Source organism: Mytilus californianus, unplaced genomic scaffold, assembly GCF_021869535.1.
Source record: "Mytilus californianus isolate M0D057914Y unplaced genomic scaffold, xbMytCali1.0.p SCAF_1, whole genome shotgun sequence".
Classification (NCBI taxonomy): domain Eukaryota; kingdom Metazoa; phylum Mollusca; class Bivalvia; order Mytilida; family Mytilidae; genus Mytilus; species Mytilus californianus.
This window is the reverse complement of record NW_026262581.1, coordinates 56,359,800-56,382,096: the sequence shown is the minus strand read 5'-3', so window position 1 is coordinate 56,382,096 and position 22,297 is coordinate 56,359,800. Positions and strand designations below refer to the sequence as shown.

General features: G+C 31.2%; 1 protein-coding gene across 1 annotated transcript in view; it reads left to right on the top strand.

The window, feature by feature from the left end:
* LOC127722058 (traB domain-containing protein-like) overlaps positions 1-21,998 on the top strand; it is a 28,599-nt gene extending 6,601 nt beyond the window's left edge. Inside the window, exons 2-9 of the mRNA XM_052228909.1 lie at positions 5,121-5,276; positions 6,509-6,738; positions 11,018-11,158; positions 11,840-11,950; positions 13,143-13,282; positions 14,398-14,570; positions 16,188-16,290; positions 16,959-21,998. Coding sequence (XP_052084869.1) covers positions 5,121-5,276; positions 6,509-6,738; positions 11,018-11,158; positions 11,840-11,950; positions 13,143-13,282; positions 14,398-14,570; positions 16,188-16,290; positions 16,959-17,094 — 1,190 coding nt within the window. The 3' untranslated portion in view covers positions 17,095-21,998. The remainder of the gene's footprint in view (positions 1-5,120; positions 5,277-6,508; positions 6,739-11,017; positions 11,159-11,839; positions 11,951-13,142; positions 13,283-14,397; positions 14,571-16,187; positions 16,291-16,958) is intronic.
* The last annotated feature ends 299 nt before the right edge of the window (positions 21,999-22,297 follow it).

Here is a 22,297-nt window from a genome sequence, read left to right as displayed (position 1 = left end):
AGTGTGTATGTTCATATGTATAAGATCATTAACCAGAGATATTCTTTGGTTATGATATAATTGGCATTCTAGAAAGTAATGGATGGCATCTTCAACAGAACCGAAGGAGCATTTAGAATCATTGCATGTATCATTTTTAAATTTATTTAAAAACTTTGATAAAAAAATGTAATTAAAAATACAATACTGATATTTGTCTTACAAATAAGAGTAACATTATATTTTATAACTCAGAAATTTTATATTATTTCATCAAAAGTGCTTTAATGTGATGATTTAAAAAATCATATTCTAATTCTTGTTTATTTAGTAAAACAAACAACAACTACCTTGTTTATTTAAGAACATTTTACATAATAAAATAATGTGGGACAATCAGAACTTTTCATGTGGGACAATCAGAACTCTAAAATTTTAAAAAGTGGGACAATCGGGAATAAACCATCACCTGGCATTGGTGTGAAAATTTAATTACTATAAAAACAACAGCCCCAATAAATGATGACAAAACATGGTTGAAAGTAATAAAAGTGATATTTGAAGACTCACTTAAACAATAAAATATTTCCTGATTATTAAATGTGAGACAAAAATCATCTTTATGCAGGAAATGGAAGGTATGAAGGACCTTTACTCTTATGGCTGAACTGTCATTTATGTTTTAAACCAAAAAATATATAATGTTGTATAAATTTTACCTTTACATAATCAATATTTACATGATTTACATACACATAGTACAACCATCTTGACCTTAAGCACCAAACTGAAACCTGAAGACCCTATTTGGAACTTCTATACAATATAAGAAAACAACAAAACCAGAGCAAAATGTAATGATTGCAATGCTAAAGTCAGTGCAAAAGCCACCTGATGAGTTTCCTTGCCAGGGACAAAACATTTTTATCTTATGTACTAATAAATCATTGTAAATCACTTTTTATTAAGAATTTACAATAAAAATAGAAATGAGAACATTTAAAATGACTTTTAACACTTTCGTTATTTCATTTTCTAAAAGTAATTGACCAATAGAGAGTGGTTTTTGTAGTAATGTCCACTCAAAATTTCAATTGACCAGTATTTGCCAGTATTTCCCGGTATTTACCAGTATTTACCGCCGGCATGGTCAATACTAGTATTGACCGCTTTTTTGCCAACCTTGAATTAAATGGGCATTTAAAATGTCAGAATGCGAATATATATATGTTCAAACTCTTTTAGGTCATTTTTGTCGAGCCTTCAACTTTTGTTGAAAAAGCGAGACATAGCGATCCTACATTCCGTCGTCATCGGCGGTGTCGTCCACAAATATTCACTCTGTGGTTAAAGTTTTTGAAATTTTAATAACTTTCTTAAACTATCCTGGATTTCTACCAAACTTAGAAGCTTGTTTATGATCATAAGATAGTATCCAGAAGTAAATTTTGTAAAAAAAAAATTCCTGTTTTTCCGTATTTTACTTATAAATGGACTTCGTTTTTCTTCCAGTTAACATTACATACAGTCTGCAGTTAAATTTTTTAAAACATTAGATTCATAAACTATCCTGGATTTTTACCAAACTTGGACAGAAATTTCTTACAATAAAAAAAATTGTATCGAGAGGAATATTTTTATTAAATTTTTTCCTCATCTCATTTTTGTTGAGCCTGCGATTAACAGCAAAAGTAGGCGAGACACTGGGTTCTGCCGAACCCTTACGAATTTTTTAGTAACAACAAACAAAAGAACTATGTCAATTGGACCTGTTTTGATACGATAACTGCCCTTTAATTTTTACGAGGTTAACATTTTGTTTTCGCTATGGAGATTCCGTATATCGTCAAGTTATCGGAATTCCAATGGGGACTAACTGTGCACCACTTATTGCGGACCTGTTTCTGCATTGTTATGAGGTACAATTTATGACTAAAATCAGCAAAGACCCATGGAAACAACATCTGATACAAAAATTTAATAACACTTTTAGATATTTGGATGATATATTGGCTCTCAATTATGATGACTTCAGTACATTGTATGTACACTAAAGAGATTTATCCTGCTGAACTGACTTTAAATAAAGCTAATACTAACAATGAACACTGCCCTTTCCTGGATCTTGATATCTATATCTTTAATGGGAAGCTTAATACCAAAATTTATGATAAAAGAGATGATTTTTCATTTCCTATTGTTAATTATCCATTTTTAGATGGTGACGTTCCCTTGTCACCATCTTATGGTGTTTATATATCTCAACTTGTTTGATTCGCTCGTGTATGTAACAACGTATTAGATTTTAACGAAAGAAATCTCTGTTTTACTGAAAAATTATTACACCAGGGTTTTAGATATCACAAACTATTCAAAACATTTACTAAATTTTATCATCGGTACAAGGACATCATTCGTAAATATAAATCAACATGCAGACATCTTATACGTTCAGGTATTTCACATCCAATCTTTTATGGTAATATTCTATACAAAGCACAAAAATGTCAGCACTCACCTCAAAAGCTAACCAAACCTTTAAACAGACTTATTCAGAATGGATATAGTTAAAATACTGTTGTCAGGTCATTAAAGATGGCATATTTTTATATATTATTAATATTGATTCACTCAGAGGGTCTTTGCGTCAGAAATAAACACATTTATTCTAAAACCAGTTGTTGGCATGATACGGGTTGTGTTCTTCTCATATATTTTATGATGGTATGATACTAAACCCCTAACAGGAGGGATTGTGCTTGATTTTCATATGATGAAGACATAATCTTTCAATCAGTTTAATTGATGTATTGAGCTGGCATGTCAGTAACTGCTAGTAGTCCTTTGTTAATTTATGTATCATTGTCATTTTGCTTAGTTTTCTTCTGTTAACTATTCTGACATCGGACTTGGACTTCTTTTAAACTGAGTTTTACTGTGCATATTGCTGTGTGTTTGTTTATTCTACATTGGCTGGAGGTATAGGGGGAGGGTTGAGATCTCACAAAACATGTTTAACCCCGCCATATTTTTGCGCTTGTCCCAAGTCAGGAGCCTTTGGCCTTTGTTAGTCTTGTATGTTTTTTTTAAAATTTTTTGTTCATTTATATGTTTCAGAGTTTAGAGTGATGTCCATTTTTACTGAACTAGTACGCATTTTTGTTTAGGGGCCAGCTGAAGCCCGCCTCTGGGTGCTGGATTTTCTCACTGTGTTGAAGACCCATTTGTGGCCATGGGCTGTTTTATGCTCTATGGTCGGGTTGTTGTCTCTTTGACACATTCCCTATTTCCATTCTACACTAAATCATTAATTAATCATGTTAATAGTGCCATCAAAATAATGATTTTTTCCCCCAATATGTGAACTACTGAATCAGACTCTGTTTTTGATTCATTATTATTTTTTTTGTCAGCTCGCATCTAATAACTAAAGTCAGTTAAAAATTTAATAAATCTTAACATAACCATAATGCAACGTAACCGTAGACACAAACATTATTGTTACGTAATTAATCTGTTCCTACCCCAACCTAGTATTCTGGCAATTAGTGTCCAACGTAATCATATCCAGTGCCTTTTGTCGAACCCTTTAGCTTGTGATAGCTGTAGGCTAATTCCAGTACTTTTTCCAGAATAGGCCAAAAATAAAGTTGTGTGTTTAGTATACCTCCACCAACCCTTTTTTTGCGAGCTGACCCTAACGTTTTTGTTACTGATAATTGGGCAAATTATCTTCAAGAGTATTATTCTTGAAAGTGATGTTCTGACTGACAAAACAAGCTTCAACAAATGGCTGCTAACTGGAATGAATTCATTTAAAATTACATTAACTTCATTTAAACAATTAATCTTGTTACATACATGACATAAATGTGTTTGAAATTTTGTGAAAGGAAACAATATTGGGATCAAACTAGCACATTATTTCTAAATAAATAAATTCTCATTATGCTCATATGCCATTGTAATTATCTCAATATTACACATATTATGGAAGCACCACTTTTAATATTAATAACTTGCAGTCTTATGAAAGAGATATTGGATAAGGCTTACTCGGTCACAGAAATGACAACATTTTTATCAGTTGTTTTATTTTTTGTTAACTTCAACATGTTCAATGCTCATTTCAAAATTTTAGACTGTACAATGTAGCTATTTAAAAATATCAAGTAATTGTGTTTTTGAACATCAAAAGGATCAACAAACTTGGTCCAAATTAAAAACAAAACTAACCCCCAAAATATTAACATGATTAATGATAGTATAATAACAAATATGACAAATAACTGGAATTTTTTGTACATCTGCAAAAACAAAATGAACATGTTTGTATAAAATTGGGTTTAATACAAATATATCTTCAAGTTTTCTTCTGCAATTGGGGTGGGATACATTGTAATGATAGATTTAAAAAGTTGACAAATACTGTATGTGCATGATCGCTTTTTTGTGATTTCTTGATAGCAAATTCACAGGAAAGCTAGAAAATTTGTCGTAATAATTGAATTTTGATGAAACAAACCACACCTTCATGACCTTGATTATGAATATTAATAAACTGGTAGGGAAACTCAAACTATAAATTGGTGAAGAATTAGAGAAATATAGATTCTTACATTCATACCAGTGGATTATCGGATTTATCCAATCGAGATAGTTAAATTATCAATTTTAAAGTCTGAGCCTTGGCGAGGACTTTAAAATTTATAATTTAACTATCGAGATTGGATGAATCCGATAATTCACGAGTAACTATGTAAGAATCTGTTTCTCTAATGATTAAAAAATACATTTTCATTTTTTTGTTAAACCAAAACCCCCTTCAAGTGCCTTCCACATTTCACAAAGTTGTCAATTTCATTAACACCTGTTAGCATATTTTGAGCTGATAAAGGTTATGACCCTTAAATTCATCCAATCATCTTCTGAGATCACTGGCAACCACACGTTGATTAAATTTTTTTATACAATGAGTGCAGAAAGGTATAAATTGTCAAAGAATTAGAGAAACACATTTCCCAAGGCAATCCATGGTCCAGTGCATGAGAATGAGATAAAAAATATAAAATGTTGGGAAGCATGTCATTGCTTTTACAAATGTTCAAACTGAAATACATTTTGTATAATTGTTTTTGAAGGTGGAGATATGACTGAAAATGAAGGCATAGTAAATGGTTCAGGAGATCACAGTGTGAATGATTCACAGCCGTCAGGCATTGACAGTTTAACAGACAGCACAGTGATAACAGAAAGTACAGTCATTATTGAAGGACCTGATGTGTCTGATGATGAAGGTGGGCTAATGAAGTACAAACTGCAAAGCTGTATTTCTGTCCAACATGGAATGTTTGACAGGAATACTTCTGAATGCATTTAAAAGAAATTTCATAAGAACTATGTAGCAGGATCTGCTTACCCTTCCAGAGCACCTGAGATCACTCCCAGTTTTTGGTGGGGTTCGTGTTGCTCAGTCTTTAGTTTTCTATGTGTTTTGTGTACTGTTGTTTGTCTGTTTGTCTTTTTCTTTTTTAGCCATGGCATAGTCAGTTTATTTTTGACTTATGAGTTTGAATGTCCCATTGGTATCTTTGCCTCTCATGTAATATTTTCCATATAATTTTTGCATTGACTGATTAATAATGACATTTTTACCAGGCTGGAATATGTCTTGTAGGTCAGTCAGGCAGATTTTGAATATTTATTCAAAAACTTTAAAAACTTATGCATATGGTATTTGGTATGAATATGTATTACCATAAGAAGGTGTTTCACTATCATCTTCACTATGTGACCTTAACCTTTGACCTCATGGTTAAAATGGTTGATTTTTTGAGGACATTTTCATGTCCAGAACATAATATTTTTATCTTTTGACTTATGATATTTGGTACATTAGTGCAAAACCTCAAGAAGATTTGTTACATACCATAGAAGCTGACCTTGACCTTTGACCTCAAGGTCAAATTATTTGATTTTATGACCAATTTCATGTTAACTCCAAAACCATGTACTTTCTTGTTTGCCACAACAAGACCTTTTCAATGCACCTAAGGGATTTGGTTTGGAAGAGGAAGTTCATAAATTATTAAATATATCACAAACTTTTTAGATCCCCAACCCTTAACCATTTGCAGTCTGAATTGTCATGACAAAACCTTTTAAGTGCACCATAGAATTTGTCCAGGATTTGGGACTAGGATCATGCCCAGCCCCCTCATACTGTACATTTTTGAATATATTTAAAACAGTTAAGTTTCTTAGTCATTAAATGGGAGCCATTTGTCATACCAGCTCATGGTATATAATTTCAATCTGCTATTCATACTTGCAAATGTATTTTTGTGACTTTCAAAAATGTATGTATTAAATAGAAACAAACCTGGTTATATTCATTGAAAAAATAATAATCAATTGAAATTAGAAAAGAACGTGCTATTTTCCTAATTCCCTTATATTCATGATTTCTACAATGGCAGTATTTTTCTATGTATTATATGTGAATAAAAGGTTACTGTTCTTCTAACAGGTAACTATGACTACAGTGATGATTTTGAAGATGATGATGGGGAAGATGGCAGTAATGATGGAGAGGAAACAGACATTGAAGATAATTTAGAACCACAATTTACAGTTTGCCAGAAAGCTGACCCAGATCTTCCTTCTACTGTTTCTGTATTAGATACAGGTTGGGGCAGTAAAGTCTATCTTATAGGAACTGCTCATTTTAGTGAGGAGAGCCAAAATGATGTATCTAAAGTTAGTACATTTATGAAATATAATTTACTGTGGATTACCAGTTTTCTTGCAGAATGTTGATGGTTCTCTAAAAGTAAACTTGCTACCTCCACCAATAAAAACTGGTTGTCATGATGTAGCCAAGGTCATTGGAAGTGGTGTTAAATACAAACAAACAAACAATTATTAATATCATGTACTGATATTCCTGTGTGCAGAAAGGCCATTAGTTTAAGTAAAATTGAGAATGGAAATGGGGAATATGGCAAAGAGACAACAACCTGACCAAAGAGCAGACAACAGCCGAAGGCCACCAAAGGGTCTTCAATGCAGCGAGAAAATCCTGCACCCAGAGGTTTTCCTCAGCTGTTCAACCAAATACAAACTTCCTATAGATTTATATGCAGAGTTTGTAAAATCCAGAAAATTTTATATTTATCCACAAACAAAATTTTTTCCTCAATTGATGAAAATTTGGTTTTTATACGACCGCAAAAAATTTTTGCGGTCGTATATTGGTATGACGTTGTCGTCGTCGTCGTCGTCTGGCGTCGTCCGGCATCGTCCGAAGACACATTGGTTTTCGCACTCTAACTTTAGTTTAAGTGAATGGATCTCTATGAAATTTTACCATAAGGTTCAATACCACAAAAAGGTGGGATTGATTTTGGGGGTTATGGTACCAACAGTTAAGGAATTAGGGGCCAAAAAGGGGCCAAAAATAAGCATTTTTGTAACTTCCAGAAATAACTTGTGTGTTAGTGTATGGATCTCTCTGACATTGTACCACAAGGTTCCATATCACACAGGGAATGCTGGGATTAATTTTGGGGGTAATTGCCTCAAAATATTAGGAATTAGGGGCCCAAAAAGGGGCAAAAAACAAGCATTTTTCTAGTTTCATGACAATAACTTGTGTGTAAGTGTATGGATCTTTCTGAAATTGTACTACAAGGTTCCATATCACAAAGGGAAAGCTGGAATTGAGTTTGGGGGGTAATTGCCCAAAACGTTTAGGAATAAGGTGCCAAAAAGGGGCCAAAAATAAGCATTTTTCTAGTTTCCAGACAATAACTTGTGTTCAAGTGTATGGATCTCTCTGAAATTGTACCACAAGGTTCCATATCACACAGGGAATGCTGGGATTGATTTTGAGGGTAATTGCCTCAAAATATTAGGAATTAGGGGCCCAAAAAGGGGCAAAAAACAATCATTTTTCTAGTTTCCAGACAATAACTTGTGTTCAAGTGTATGGATCTCTCTGAAATTGTACTGCAAGGTACCATACCACAAAGTGAAGGCTGGGATTGAGTTTGGGGGTGATGAATCATAAGGGGATTCATAAAATTTGGGGGGGGGGGATTTTTTTTTTTTTATGCCCCCGCCGTATAGGAGGGGGCATTAAGTTTTACCCTTGTCCGTCTGTACGTACGTACGTACGTCCGTCCGTACGTCCCGAAATTGGTTTCCGTTCTCTAACTTCAGTTTGCCTCAACCAAATGTTATGAAACTTATACACAATGCTTATTACCACAAAACACAGATCAAGTTTGAATTTTGGTGGCGTCACTTTAACCGATCTAGAGTTATGCCCCTTTATAAAAGGAAATATTGCAAAATTTTTAGTTTCTGTTCTCTAACTTAAGTTTGCCTCAACCAAATGTTATGAAACTTATACACAATGCTTATTACCACAAAACACAGATCAAGTTTGAATTTTGGTGGTGTCACTTTAACCGATCTAGAGTTATGCCTCTTTATAAAAGGAAAAATTGCAAAATTTTTATTTTCTTCTAAATATCAAGTTTATATAATATATTTTTTAAATTGGAGTTATCTTGCTTTGACCATGATTATAGTTGAATCAACTACAATCATTGCTTTATACAATGCAATGTTTAATTTTGACTTCCACTGATAAAACACAGATCAAGTTGAATTTGGGTAGTGTCACTTTAACCATTATTGAGTTATGCCCCTTTATAAATAGAAAGATTGCAAAATATTTTAGTTTCCATTCTGTAACTGAAGTTTTCCCCAGCCAAACATTATGAAACCTATACACAATATTCATTACCACAAAACTCAGTAAGGATCAAGTACAATTTTTTTGTTTCAGTTCTCTAACTTGAGTTTGCCTCAACCAAATGTTATGAAACTTATACACAATGCTTATTACTACATAATACAGATTAAGTACGAAATTAGGTGGCAACACTTTTACCATTCTAGAGTTATGTCCCTTTATAAACATAAAAATTGCTGAATTTTTTAGTTTGTCTCAACCAAATGTTGTAAAACTTATACACAACCGTTCTAGAGTTATGCATGTTTACAAATAGAAAAATTGCTGAATTTTTAGTTTCTGTTCTCTACTTAAGTTAGCCTCAACCAAATGTTATGAGACTTACACACAATGCTTACTACCACAAAACTCAGATCAAGTTCAAATTTGGGTAGCGTCACTTTTACCGTTCTTCAGTTATGTCCCTTTATAACTATATGATATGCAAGCGGGGGCATCATCTGTGTCCACATGTGGACACTATCCACATTTATTTCCTTTTTTTTTTCTTTTAAAATTTTCCATTTTAAGTTGGTTATTTCTGTTTTATATTTAAAAGCAAATAATAATGATATGGTAGGAGATACACACCAAACAGGATGTGTAATTTATTATATAATAAGTATTGTGCAATAGCAAGAAATTTTCAATTGCACAGTATTGCACAATAGCAAGAAATCTTCAATTGCACAGTATTGCGCAATAGCAAGAAATCTTCAATTGCACAGTATTGTGCAATAGCAAGAAATATCCAATAGCACAATATTGCGCAATAGCAAGAAATTGTCAATTGTACAGTATTGCGCAATAGCAAGAAATATTCAATTGCACAGTATTGTGCAAAAGAAGATACTTCGTATAAATTGCTTATTTCTTGACCAATTTCAATGGGGTTTTATTCTTGAATTCTTGGGGTTCTTTAATATGCTGATTCTAACCGTGTATTAAGTTTTTGGATTTTGGGCCCCGTTTTTAAATTGGTCCACATTGAGGTCCAAAGGGTCCAAAATTAAACGTTGTTTGATTTCATCAAAAATTGAATTAATGGGGTTCTTTGATATGCTGAATCTAACCGTGTATTTAGATTCTTAATTTTGGGTTCTGTTTCCAAATTGGTCTACATTAAGGTCCAACGGGGTCCAAAATTAAACTTAGTTTGATTTTAACAAAAATTGAATTCTTAGGGTTCTTTGATATGCTGAATCTAAACATGTATTTAGATTTTTGATTATGGGCCCAGTTTTCAAGTTGGTCCAAATCGGGGTCCAAAATTAAACTTTGTTTGATTTCAACAAAAATTGAATATATGGGGTTCTTTGATATGCTGAATCTAACCATGTATTTAGATTTTTGCTTTTTGGGCCCCATTATCAACTTTGTCCACATTGAGGTCAAAAGGGTCCAAAATTAAACTTTGTTTGATTTCATCAAAAATTGAATTCTTGGGGTTCTTTGATATGCTGAATCTAACCATGTATTTAGATTTTGGATATTGGACCATAATAGTTGAATGTCCAATTTAAAATTTTTAAGTTCTTAGACCACAGTCATTCTGTGTCAGAAACCTATGCTGTGTCAAATATTTAATCACAATCCAAATTCAGAGCTGTATCAAGCTTGAATGTTGTGTCCATACTTGCCCCAACTGTTCAGGGTTCGACCTCTGCGGTCGTATCAAGCTGTGCCCTGCGGAGCATTTTATTATGAATTCAAATGAGTCCACAGTATTTGAAACAAACTTTCTCATATATTTTTCCATGAAAGGAAAAAAAATATGTTACCTCACAGATCAAAGTCATTGTTTTCTTACATCTTTAAAAAAAAATAGCTAGTATATTTACAATGTAGCTTCAAAACTGATTGGATTTTTTTTTTTATTTAAAGAAAGATTATTCTAAGTAGAAATCATTGAAATTTCAACAAGTTGTGAACATATTTTAGTTTTATTTTTAAAATTTTAGGAAATTTAGATTGATGCACAACAGTTTAAAAAAAGTATTTTGAGTTTTTGAAGGAATGAATTGCACAAACGGACAATCACAAAAAAATAATCTTAAATGCATTTTGCAAAATTGGAAACACCACGTATACGAAAGAACAAAAAAAAATGTAACCCTAAATGGCTACTTCAAGATTTGTCTTTGAACAGCAAAAACATGTATTGTTTAATTGCAAACCAGTGAAAAAAACTCTTCCATAGAATGTGTTTATTAACCTGTTTTCCTTTTCTTCCAGGTGATACAAAGGGTCCAACCGAATGTAGTTATGGTAGAATTATGTAACAGTAGAGTTAATATATTACATTTAGACGAAGAAACTTTATTGGAAGAAGCTAAAAACATTAACTTCGAAAAAATCAGATTATCCATACAACAGGTAAGGAGTAGTGGTCATACTTCTTGCAGACGTATTACCATAGTAATGTCTGGAATACCCATCTTTCAACTATTTTTTGAAATGTATAATTTGATATGTAAGTGTTGTTCCATTCAATTATACAAGGAACCCAGGAAAAGCTCTCAGAAATCTCAACTGCCTCTATAGATGGTTTCCCAATTTTCAAAGTGCCTTCCTTGGGTACCATGTATGTTTTAATAGAACCTTAAAAGAAGATTAAGAAAAATCCAGAATTTTTTGTTTTTTTAAATATATTTGCAGGAAAGTAATGCTTATTTTTGTTATATGTTTTCTCTGTTTTACTGAAATGAACATTACTAGCTGCAAAGATTCAGCTGTAAGTTAAAGGCATTGGGTTAGGAAAATGTATCTGGGTTAAATACTGGCTTGAATTGACACATTCCTAATTTTGGTCAGAAGCAGCTATAATACATTAGAAATAATAAATATCACACACTTATCAATCTTTTCTAGTATCTGTGATTATACCACAATTTTTTTTTCAGCAATCTCTGTTTAATTTAAAACAGACATATTTGTATTACCTTCTAAGGGAACAAACTCTTGATTTAAAAAAAATGGTAAGTGAACAATGTTGTTCTGACAGAAGTGTGCAGATTTGTCTTAAATGTTTTAAATTGGAATTTTGAAATATTGCAGAGTGGGTTAGTTCAAGGAGTAATGCATTTGTTACTGCTAAGTATGTCTGCTCATTTAACCAAAGAATTGGGAATGGCTCCAGGTGGAGAATTTAGAAGAGCATTTAATGAGGTAAGTTTGTATTGAAGTTAAGAATGGTGACTTATCAGCATTTTTATACAGGATGAACAAATATATATAGGTGTGTGTATGTGTGCTTTTTTTTTTGAGATACAAGTTTTTGAAAAATTTGAATTTTTGATAAAGAAAATGTGTCTGGATTTTTTATAAGAAATGTACGGAGGGGAAAAATATATTGGTAATAGATAAAATTTCTTAATATTTTTTGAAAGTCTGTAAGATTTTAAAAATAAAAAAGATGGAATTGTGCACTTTTCAGTAAAATGTATACAAATGTTTTACATTGATTTAGGGATAACCTGTTTCACACAAGTTTGTAACATGTACTATGATTTTTGGGCACTTTTAAGGGCATATAATTTTCATTTAAAATAAAGAAATTTTTATGGGCGCCTTTTTTATGATTTGAAAGTTTACATTTTCTCTCTATAACCTCCAGATAAAGATTTGTGATAATTATTTGACAAAAAATTGCTGTTTCAGTCTTGCAGCAAATCATATGCTTGATTTGACTTGAAATCTTCAGAATAAAAATAAATCTTGATTTTAGATGCCATTACATTAGTAAATGTAAACTGATTGATATTGACCTATCTATAAATGCAATTTGATCGAATGGAATACATTCTTATATTATTATTGGAATTTTTTAAGGGTTTGTGATTCGTTAAAACTTGATCACATGTACATTTGTATTTACTTAGTTTGTACGCCAATACTGGTGTGTTTAACTTTTCGTAGGTCACAAACAGCATATTGCACAGGGTATACAGCATGTTACTAAAATACATTCTAGAAATCCCCAATTTTACATTGTTCATGCAATAGTTGTTGATTAATAATATAACAATTGTAGCCTTTGGTTGAGGTCAATATGTTGTTATATCGACCTCGGACTTCGTCCTCAGTAGATATGCTTCTCTTAGATAGATTTAACCTCGTATCGACCTCATACAAAGGCTATAATTGTATAATATGGCCTTATTAACTGATACATGTATTGTTACGACTTATTGCTTTTAATTCCTATTTGAATAACCTTAGCCTAGGAAAATGTGTACAATTGTTTTATAGTTCTTATTGTTTTGTATTTCTTCTCTACTGTGAAGATATGAAAAGGTAAAAATGAACAGAAATTGGAATGCTTGTTTGATACTAATAATTATTATTTTAATGATTTAAGGCTAAGCTGATCCCAGGTTGTAGATTATATTTAGGAGACAGACCAATACAGATTACTCTCAAAAGGGCATTAGCATCACTATCAGTGTGGCAGAAACTGAGATTAGCATGGTATCTTATCACATCCAAAGATCCAATTAGGTATTTACAAAATAAAAACATTTCTGAACAAGAAAATGATAGAATTTATAAAACAGTTAAGTATTAAAGGTTATTTAGAACGAGTTTATTGATGTGAAAACTGGACTACTCACTCACAACTTCTTTTTTTTGGACTTTATGTTGAGGTTGTGAGTGAAAGTTTACACATTATTTAAGGCCTTTATTTCTTTCAATTCTCAGAAGAATGCACTTAAATTTATGCCCATATCAAAATATGTTTGCCTGTGTAGGAATTTAAAATACTTTGTAACATCATCAAATTAGTTTAAACATGCATTCAATGTTCAGTGTATTGTTGCCTTTACACTCACCAATGATTCAACATAAGTGGATATTATCCTTTCAAATTACTTTTACAGACTGTCTTACCCACAGCAGGAATGTAACAGCCCTCATAAAGAATTTAGCTCATCCAGATCTAATAAAATTTGCCAGCTTTAAAAATCTAATTCTGAACTATGTTTGGTTCAATAAAGTACATTTTTGTTACCTTGTATAACAGATGTTTCTGTTATCCACTTAGGGGGAATAAATTTCAAAGATTTTAAAAATATGAATACTTGTAAAATATTAAATCAATTCCATGACGATATTAAGATTTGTTCTTTTGTCGTATTATTTACTTAAAAAAATACCCATTGCATCTTGTCTGTGTAGAATGATTCTATAAACAATTCTCAGGACTTATGCCATGACAGGTAATGTTGTTTATTTTATTAAACTCATGAAACATAAAATGGGTATTTCAAATTAAATTTATTACCTTTTCCAATTTGCATTCCAGTGAGAATTAGAGAAGTTTCAACTGTACAGTCTGAAATAGAAATAATTCATGTACGAAAGAGAGATTCAAAGAGGGAATAGCATTGATCGAAGCAGATGATAAAAGCCAAAACCACAATATAAAATACTCACTTAATAATATCTTTCATTTGGCATACATATGTGTGATGTATACACAACAACACTTCTTTGGAATATAGAGTTTCACACTATCTGCACATTAAAGAATCCTAAATCTTGCAACAACCGTTTGAGGAGTTTACAGGTGATTTCTATTTTTCTGGCAGGGCATTATATTATTTATGTTTCAGTAAAGAAGAAGTAGAGAAATGTAAGCAGAAAGATTTGTTAGAACAAATGTTGAAAGAAATGACAGGGGAGTTCCCTGCTTTGTCAGAAGTTTTTGTTGCAGAAAGAGATGTATTTTTGACCCACTCACTCAAAAATGCGTCTTTGCCTTTAAGATCGACAGAAGAACCACATGGTAAGTATGAATAATATGTATAATGAAGCATTGTTCCTTTATTTTTTAGAATTTTGCTTATAACTTGGTCATTTGCCCATCTTGCCTTATATCAATGGGATATTTTTTTCATGGGACAAGCCATTTAAAAAAAATGTTGACTGAATTAAGTGCCAAAATCAGAATAACAATGATTAATTTTGGTGTTGCTTCATGTAATTTTTTACTGTTAATTCATTTACATTTAATAATTTACTTTGAAAGTTGTTGAAGTGAGATTAAAGATACCAAAGGGATACACAAATTCATAAGTTGGAAAAGAACTGACAATGCCATGGCAAAAACAAAAAAACGACCAAAAGACAATCAACAGTATACAAAACACAACATAGGAAACTAATTACTGAGCAATTGGTGTGATGATTCTCATATTATTGGCAAATTATTTTTTCAAGTACATGCAAAAATTAGTCTGAAACCATTTGATGGTAAGTCTTGATATCTCAGTCTTTATTTCAGAAATGAATGCGTCTTTTTGTAATTTTATTAGGGTGTAAAAGTGTTGACTGAAGCACATTTTGTATGAAGCACGGAAGCACCTCATTCTAAAAATCTGTGCACGATCAACACTTTTACACCCCAATAAAATTACAAAAAGAAGCATTCATTTCTTATAATTACATTTTTAAGATAATAAGACCATGACAAAAAGTTTTTATCAAGTTTTTCTTTTGTTTACCTGTGCACTTTTTTGTGGAAGCACATGTCATCACAAATGTAACATTTCATTTTGATATGAAGGTTAATATTTGAATGACACACGATTGTTGTTAGCCAATCAAACAAACGGATTCTCATGAAACATACATGTAATGTAATTATTAATAAATGAATACAATAGAGTATTTAAAATTCTATGCTATCATTATTATTTGAGGAATACTATTATTATGGTAGAATCAATTGATAATGGCTTTTCAATGTAAATATATATCATCAGTCGCCCAAAAGGGGTATCATACAAGTGAAAATGAACCTAGTTTGCTAAATAGTTATTTTAAAAGCAAATTGACAAAATCACACTAAAAGAAAACCTACAAAATGCAGATATGTTTATTTTTGAGCCTGATAACAAATAACCACACTGATATATTAAATGTATTACTGTAAATTTACAAATTATTGAAAGGTTTTTATTAATGCAAATAATACATCTGAATGATTATTGCAATAACAAGAACTCGCATTCTTATATCTGATACATATAATGGCATGCAGATTTCCTTGAAATCGCAATAATTGATCTCGCATTTTAGTCCATTCTACAAGTAGCAATAATAAATGCATGCAATAATTCTGAAATACAGTTATATTAAAAGTGACATTAACTGAATACTCTTGTGTCTTTTGGTGTGGTTTTTTGTATTGTTTGATTAATGTCTCATTGGTATATACCCAGCAAGTCCATTAACTCATGCACGGTATCCTAAAATTACTATACATGAAATTTTATTATTATTTGAGCAAAACCTTTATTCCATATGTTTTGTGATTTTCTCTTGTGCTTTTGATTATTTCATCAAGAATAATAGTCATGAATTGTCTTTCTTTCTCTATGTGTTTGAAATTATTTTACAGAGTTACAGCCAACAACAGTTGTAGGTGTAGTTGGAATAGGACATATGCCTGGTATAATCCAAAACTGGCCAAGAGAAAAACATGACCTCAGAGAAATCACTAGGTAATAGTCTTATTGATAGAGGTCTGCAAGTCATATCTTAGGTAAAAGAGAGGGGAAAGATATCAAAGGGATATTCCAACTCGTAAGTCCAAGACAAACTGACAATGCCATAGCAAAATGAAAAAAGACCAAAAGACAAACAACAATCTAAAAAACACAACATAGAAATCTAAAGATTTAGTAACACAGACCCCACTAAAAACCTGCGATGATCTCAGGTGGAAGTGTTCAATATCAACAAGGGTTGTGTGATAGGGTAAAGTTTAAGTAACTGTTTGCCTTTGCGTTTGGGTTAGGTTGTAGAGGGAAAATTAAAAATCTTCCAGTAATTATATATTCTGAAATATTGTCTATAACTTAAATGTGAGCAACATCCTAAAACAGAAAGATATTTATTATTACATGTCTTTTCCAAACATGAAAAAAAGTAGTATTTAATTGGTTTTGGAATCAAAGGAAGAGAAATCTATTTTTTTCCTGTTGTGTCTGTACACATTTTCATTAAGTTTGAAAATAACATGAGCAAGTCAAAGAGTTACAGATGATGAGCCTGATGAGAAGTATTTATAATTATGAAATAATTTTTTAATGTTAAAACAATAATTTACCTTTGACAATAAAATATTCTAGGAAGTGAGGTTAAGTTAATTTTATCTTCTGTTTTTCAGCATACCAAAGGGATCTGTTATAGGAAAACTTTTTGTCTGGAGCTTCCGTTTGACTTTTTTAGGAATTTTATCTTATGGGTGCTATAAAGTGTATAAATGGACATTTCCGTATTTATATTTAAGACTTAGTAAATAAAAACGTCAAATACATGATGATGTATCAATATTTAAAACCAAGGATTATGTACATGTTGATATGGGCAGTGGAAGGTAGTGTTACTAAAGGTCATATGAAGCCTACATTTTAGTATGTCTTTAGATAGTATAAAATCTATCTAGAACTGGTTATTTGTAAATGAAAATTCCCTGGTTTAAGGTCTGTGTCTACACAGAACAATAAAGCAAGTAAAAATTACTTATCTAATTAAATAAAAAGATATGTTGGGTATACATTAATGAGACTACTACATATGACCTTTAACCTTTAACAGACAAAACTATAAATTATGGTTAATAGGATTTTTTCTTAAAAATCATAGAAAAAAAAGTCTTATAAGATAATCATTGGAACATTTACAGTCATTGACAGCTGTATAATGTGGAAATTTATTTAGTCACACCACAAAATTTGGAAGTTTGATACAATGTTAACCTTGTCAACAGGTCTGTCTACTTTTGTTAAGGTCTTCTATATCTTAAAGAGACATTTCCTAATAACACAAAGTGGCATATCAATGATATTTCACCACATTATGTAGTACCAAACATATCCTATACACTAAAGACAATTGGACATTCATGTTATACTGAGTGATTTTCATAAAATTATTTTGTTCTTTATGTTAAAATTTCAGATACCCATTTTAATATGAAAGATTTCATCAACCTCTTATATTGTAATGGAATGGTAACTTTCTCAGAAAACTATTGTGATATATCAATAATACTGAACCACCGTTTCACTCATCTTTAGAATAAATAGTGTATGATCAATGTACCTAACTTCAGGAAATATTCTAGATATACTGGGCATTTATAGTAATAATCTCATTAACTGATGATTTTTGGAATAATAGATGATATATTTGCATACCCTTTACAAGGTACACATGTACTTGCTCTTTGCAACTAAAATATTATTGTAGTAGAACATAAGATTAATTTGACATATATTTTATGCATGAGTAACTTTGTTTAAGTTTTTGCATTAAAGTAAATACACTAGGACCTTAAGTGGTAGTTAGTTTTGAAAATAGAATTAGAGGAATATACATGTACCTTTTCTATGTAAGTGATCTGCAAATCTATTGCATAATATGAATGGACTTACACACTTTTGAACTGTGTAAAGTATGTATATCTTCTCCAATTGTTTTATAAGTGTAAAATATTGTACAGTTGTATATTGGTTTTTTTTCTTTTTTATGTTTATTATCTCTAAAAAGGTAAAAATAAAATGACTGCAAAATGATCACACTCATGGCGCCAAAATTGGTCTGATATGTGGTGACACAGAAATATTCCAAATTTATTCTGCATCTCAAACAATTACTTAAATTTTATTCTTGAAAGTTTTGTGCAAAATGATAAAGGAATCAAATTGGTCTTTTCAACTATGATGTCACTTTAATGAGGTCTTGTTTACTAGTTAGTACCTTTGGCAATTGTGATATACAGGGTACTAGTAAATAGCTTTTGATAAATAACAGCAACAATCTTTAATTGACTGAAAAATTGTTAACAGATTGTAATGAGCTGTTTTTAAAAGTTTTGTACCGTTTTTCGAAGTTAAAATATTTTAGTCTAGAAAATGTGTATTTGCACTTAATGATGATAGACTGAATTACTACTAGTCACAGTACTACTGACTGAAATAAAATGACAATCCTAAATTGTGCTAGCTGTATATATTTGCACCATTATATTGTTATTTAGCCAAGAGCCTAATTTTGCATTATGGGTTTCATAGGAAATAAGCCAATTTTAACTACAAAGTTTTTAGTTAGACCTTTCATTATTGAGTTAAAAGATAAAACAATGTGTCATGTAGCTTCAGAACTCTATATTGTGTAAACCAATATTGTGTACACATGCTATGTATAGACATTGATTTTTCAGTTTTTTCTATATAGTAGTAATATAAATGTGCGACTTAGCCACTCCATCAGAAGACTGGGCTTTAAAAAAAGATTCAAAATCATTTAAACAATTTTTTGAGGTTTACTCTTGATAACCTTGGTCTATAGGTCTATAATGACTCTATATTGTTTGTTTAAACTTTATATAGAAGGGCTGAAAACTAACTGGTTAATCATTAACAGACTTGAGAGGCAACCTCATATAACTTCTGATATAAAGTTGAAATTAATGATGCATAGAAGTGTGCCCTCTGTAGTATCTTATGTCTAAATTGAATGACCCCACAATATTTGTAGATTGGTTCCGCAGTGAATACAAAGAACATAGAATCAAACAATGCTGTTGGGGTATAAAATGTCACAGAAGAACATTAATTGTCAGGAATATGACTGTGCATTATTTATTATTATTTGATTTTTGTCGAGCCTGCGACTTTTGTCGCAGAAAGCTCGACATAGGGATAGTGATCCGGCGGCGGCTAAGGAGGCGGTGGCGTTAGCTAACTTCTTAAAAGCTTTATATTTTAGAAGGTGGAAGATCTGGATGCTTCATACTTTGTATATGAATGCCTCATGTTACGAAGTTTCCGTCAGTCAGATGTCCAATGTCCTTGACCTCATTTTCATGGTTCAATGACTACTGTAAATTCAGAAATTATTGCGAGGTTTTTATTAATGCGAATAATGCGAGTGGTTGATCATCGCAATAATAAGAATTCAAATTCGGATATCTGATACATACGTCTGCATGCAGCTTTTCCTGAAATCGCAATAATTAATCTCGCATTTTTGTCCATTTTACAAAAATCGCAATAATAAATGCACGCAATAATTTCTGAATTTACAGTACTTGAAAAAAAAGTTAAGATTTTTTGTAATGTTAAATTCTCTCTTATTATAAGTAATAGGATAACTATAAAAAAAATTATTTGGTATGTGCGTACCTTGCAAGGTCCTCATGCCCGTCAGACAGTTTTCACTTGACTTCGACCTCATTTCATGGATCAGTGAACAAGGTTAAGTTTTGGTGGTCAAGTCCATATCTCAGATACTATAAGCAATAGGTCTAGTATATTCGGTGTATGGAAGGACTGTAAGTTGTACATGTCCAACTGGCAGGTGTCATCTGACCTTGACTTCATTTTCATGGTTCAGTGGTTATAGTTAAGTTTTTGTGTTTTGGTCTGTTTTTCTTATACTGTATGCAATAGGTCTACTATATTTGGTGTATGGAATAATTGTAAGGTGTACATGTCTAGCTGGCAGGTGTCATCTGACCTTGACCTCATTTTCATGGTTCAGTGGTCAAAGTTAAGTTTTTGAGTTTTTTTTTTTTTTTTTTCTAATACTATATGCAATAGTTCAACTATATTTGGTGTATGGAAATATTTTATGATCTATATGTCAGTCACACAGGTTTTATTTGACCATGACTTCATTTTCAAGGTTGATTGCTCAGTGTTAAGTTTTTGTGTTTTGGTCTGTTTTTCTTAAAACTATAAGCAGTAGGTCAACTATATTTGTTGTATGGAAGAATTGTTAGCTGTACATGCCTGCCTAGCATGGTTCATCTGACCTTGACCTCATTTTCATGGTTCATTGGTCAATGTTTAGTTTACTTAGTTAATGTTAAGTTTATGTGACAGTTGTAATAAAGCTTTATATTTAGGACTATCAACATAATATCAATGATTAGTAAAGAAGGCGACACATTTCAGCGTGTGCACTCTTGTTTTTTAAAGCATATGTTTTGATCTTGGCTCTTTGTCAGCTTGGGTCCCCATTGAATATTTAGCACGATTATTGGCACAAAATCGATTAATATTGTGTGATTTTGTAAATAAGAATGCCAAATGATATGGTTAGTTCAATGGTTATAAAAACTTTAAAAGAAGAAAGAACTTCTCCTTACTTTCGATTTTATATGGAGAAGCATTGTCATATATGCAATTTATTTAGAAAACTGCTGTTTTAGGGACCACTTTAACTCTTAAATGTACAAATTTTATGGAAAGCTTGTCAATAACATGTAACATTGTAATCGAAATCATGAAGCTAGTCCATATAGTTATTTATGATATAAAGTTTTTAGGCTTGTTTGGCAGAGATGAGCTGTATTGTATTTTTGCCATGTATGACACTTTGCACACTTTAAAAAAAAAAGAGCAATAGTTTGGAGTGTTTTCTATGATATGTACATAAACTGGTGATTGCTTTGAGGCATGAATGTGTTGTTATTTATACAAACATTTTTAAACTGTTATATTTTCTTGGTATAAACTCGCTTTCATGCTTGGATAGACAAACTTTTCATGTTTTCAACTGAAAGTATTTTGAAAACCCTTTGTTTCAAGATTTAATTAATCTGCCAAAAACTGAAAAGAATGAGCAACACAAATGTTTGCCTGTTATTTCTTGTTTAATTTATAGAAAAAAAAAACACTGATTTGTGAGTTGAGTTTTTGCAAGTGGCCAACTGTATACATAATATGTCAAGAACTCTTATGCTTCTGAAATCAAACTTCATAAGGTAGACTTCAACCTTAACATCTAAGGTTAGTTATTATGTCACTGTTAAAAATCTGTTTCAACTCAGTAATTTTGATTTCACTAGCAAAGAATTTAAAAAAAAAAACTTTCAGGATTAATTACAAAAAAAATTTAAAAGATTGATAATATTTGCTCGATTATTCTCTTTTTGTTTGTTCCACTTATCTTTTTTTTTTATCCGTATTAAAAGGTTGATAAAATATAAGTATTATCTTAATTTATAAAATGTAAGTAAAAATCTTTGAACAGCTTACTATAACAAATTCTTTTTATTTTATGTTAGGTTCTGTTGTTTAATGTATTATATTGTTAGATGTTATTTATATGTGTATTTTTTTTACAGAAAAAAAACTATTATTTAGGTGGTTGTTATATATGAAAAGACAAACAATAAAGAACATTAATTACTCTTTTTTTTGTGTGAACTTCAATTTACCAATATTTAAATGGAGAATAGTGAAGATATACAAGCTAACACATTTAGAGGATTTTTAAGAGATTATAAAAACAATCATAATACAAGTACTTATAAATTACAGCACATAACATACAAATCATTTGAGTGTGGTTTTATCAGTACAAATATTAATTCAATAACACAAATATAATTTTAGATTGCCTAACAATGTAAGTTGAACAGACTATATAGTACTGCAAAAATTTCAAATATTTCAAGAAAAATTGTTTGTTTTAAGATCTCGAATCACAGTA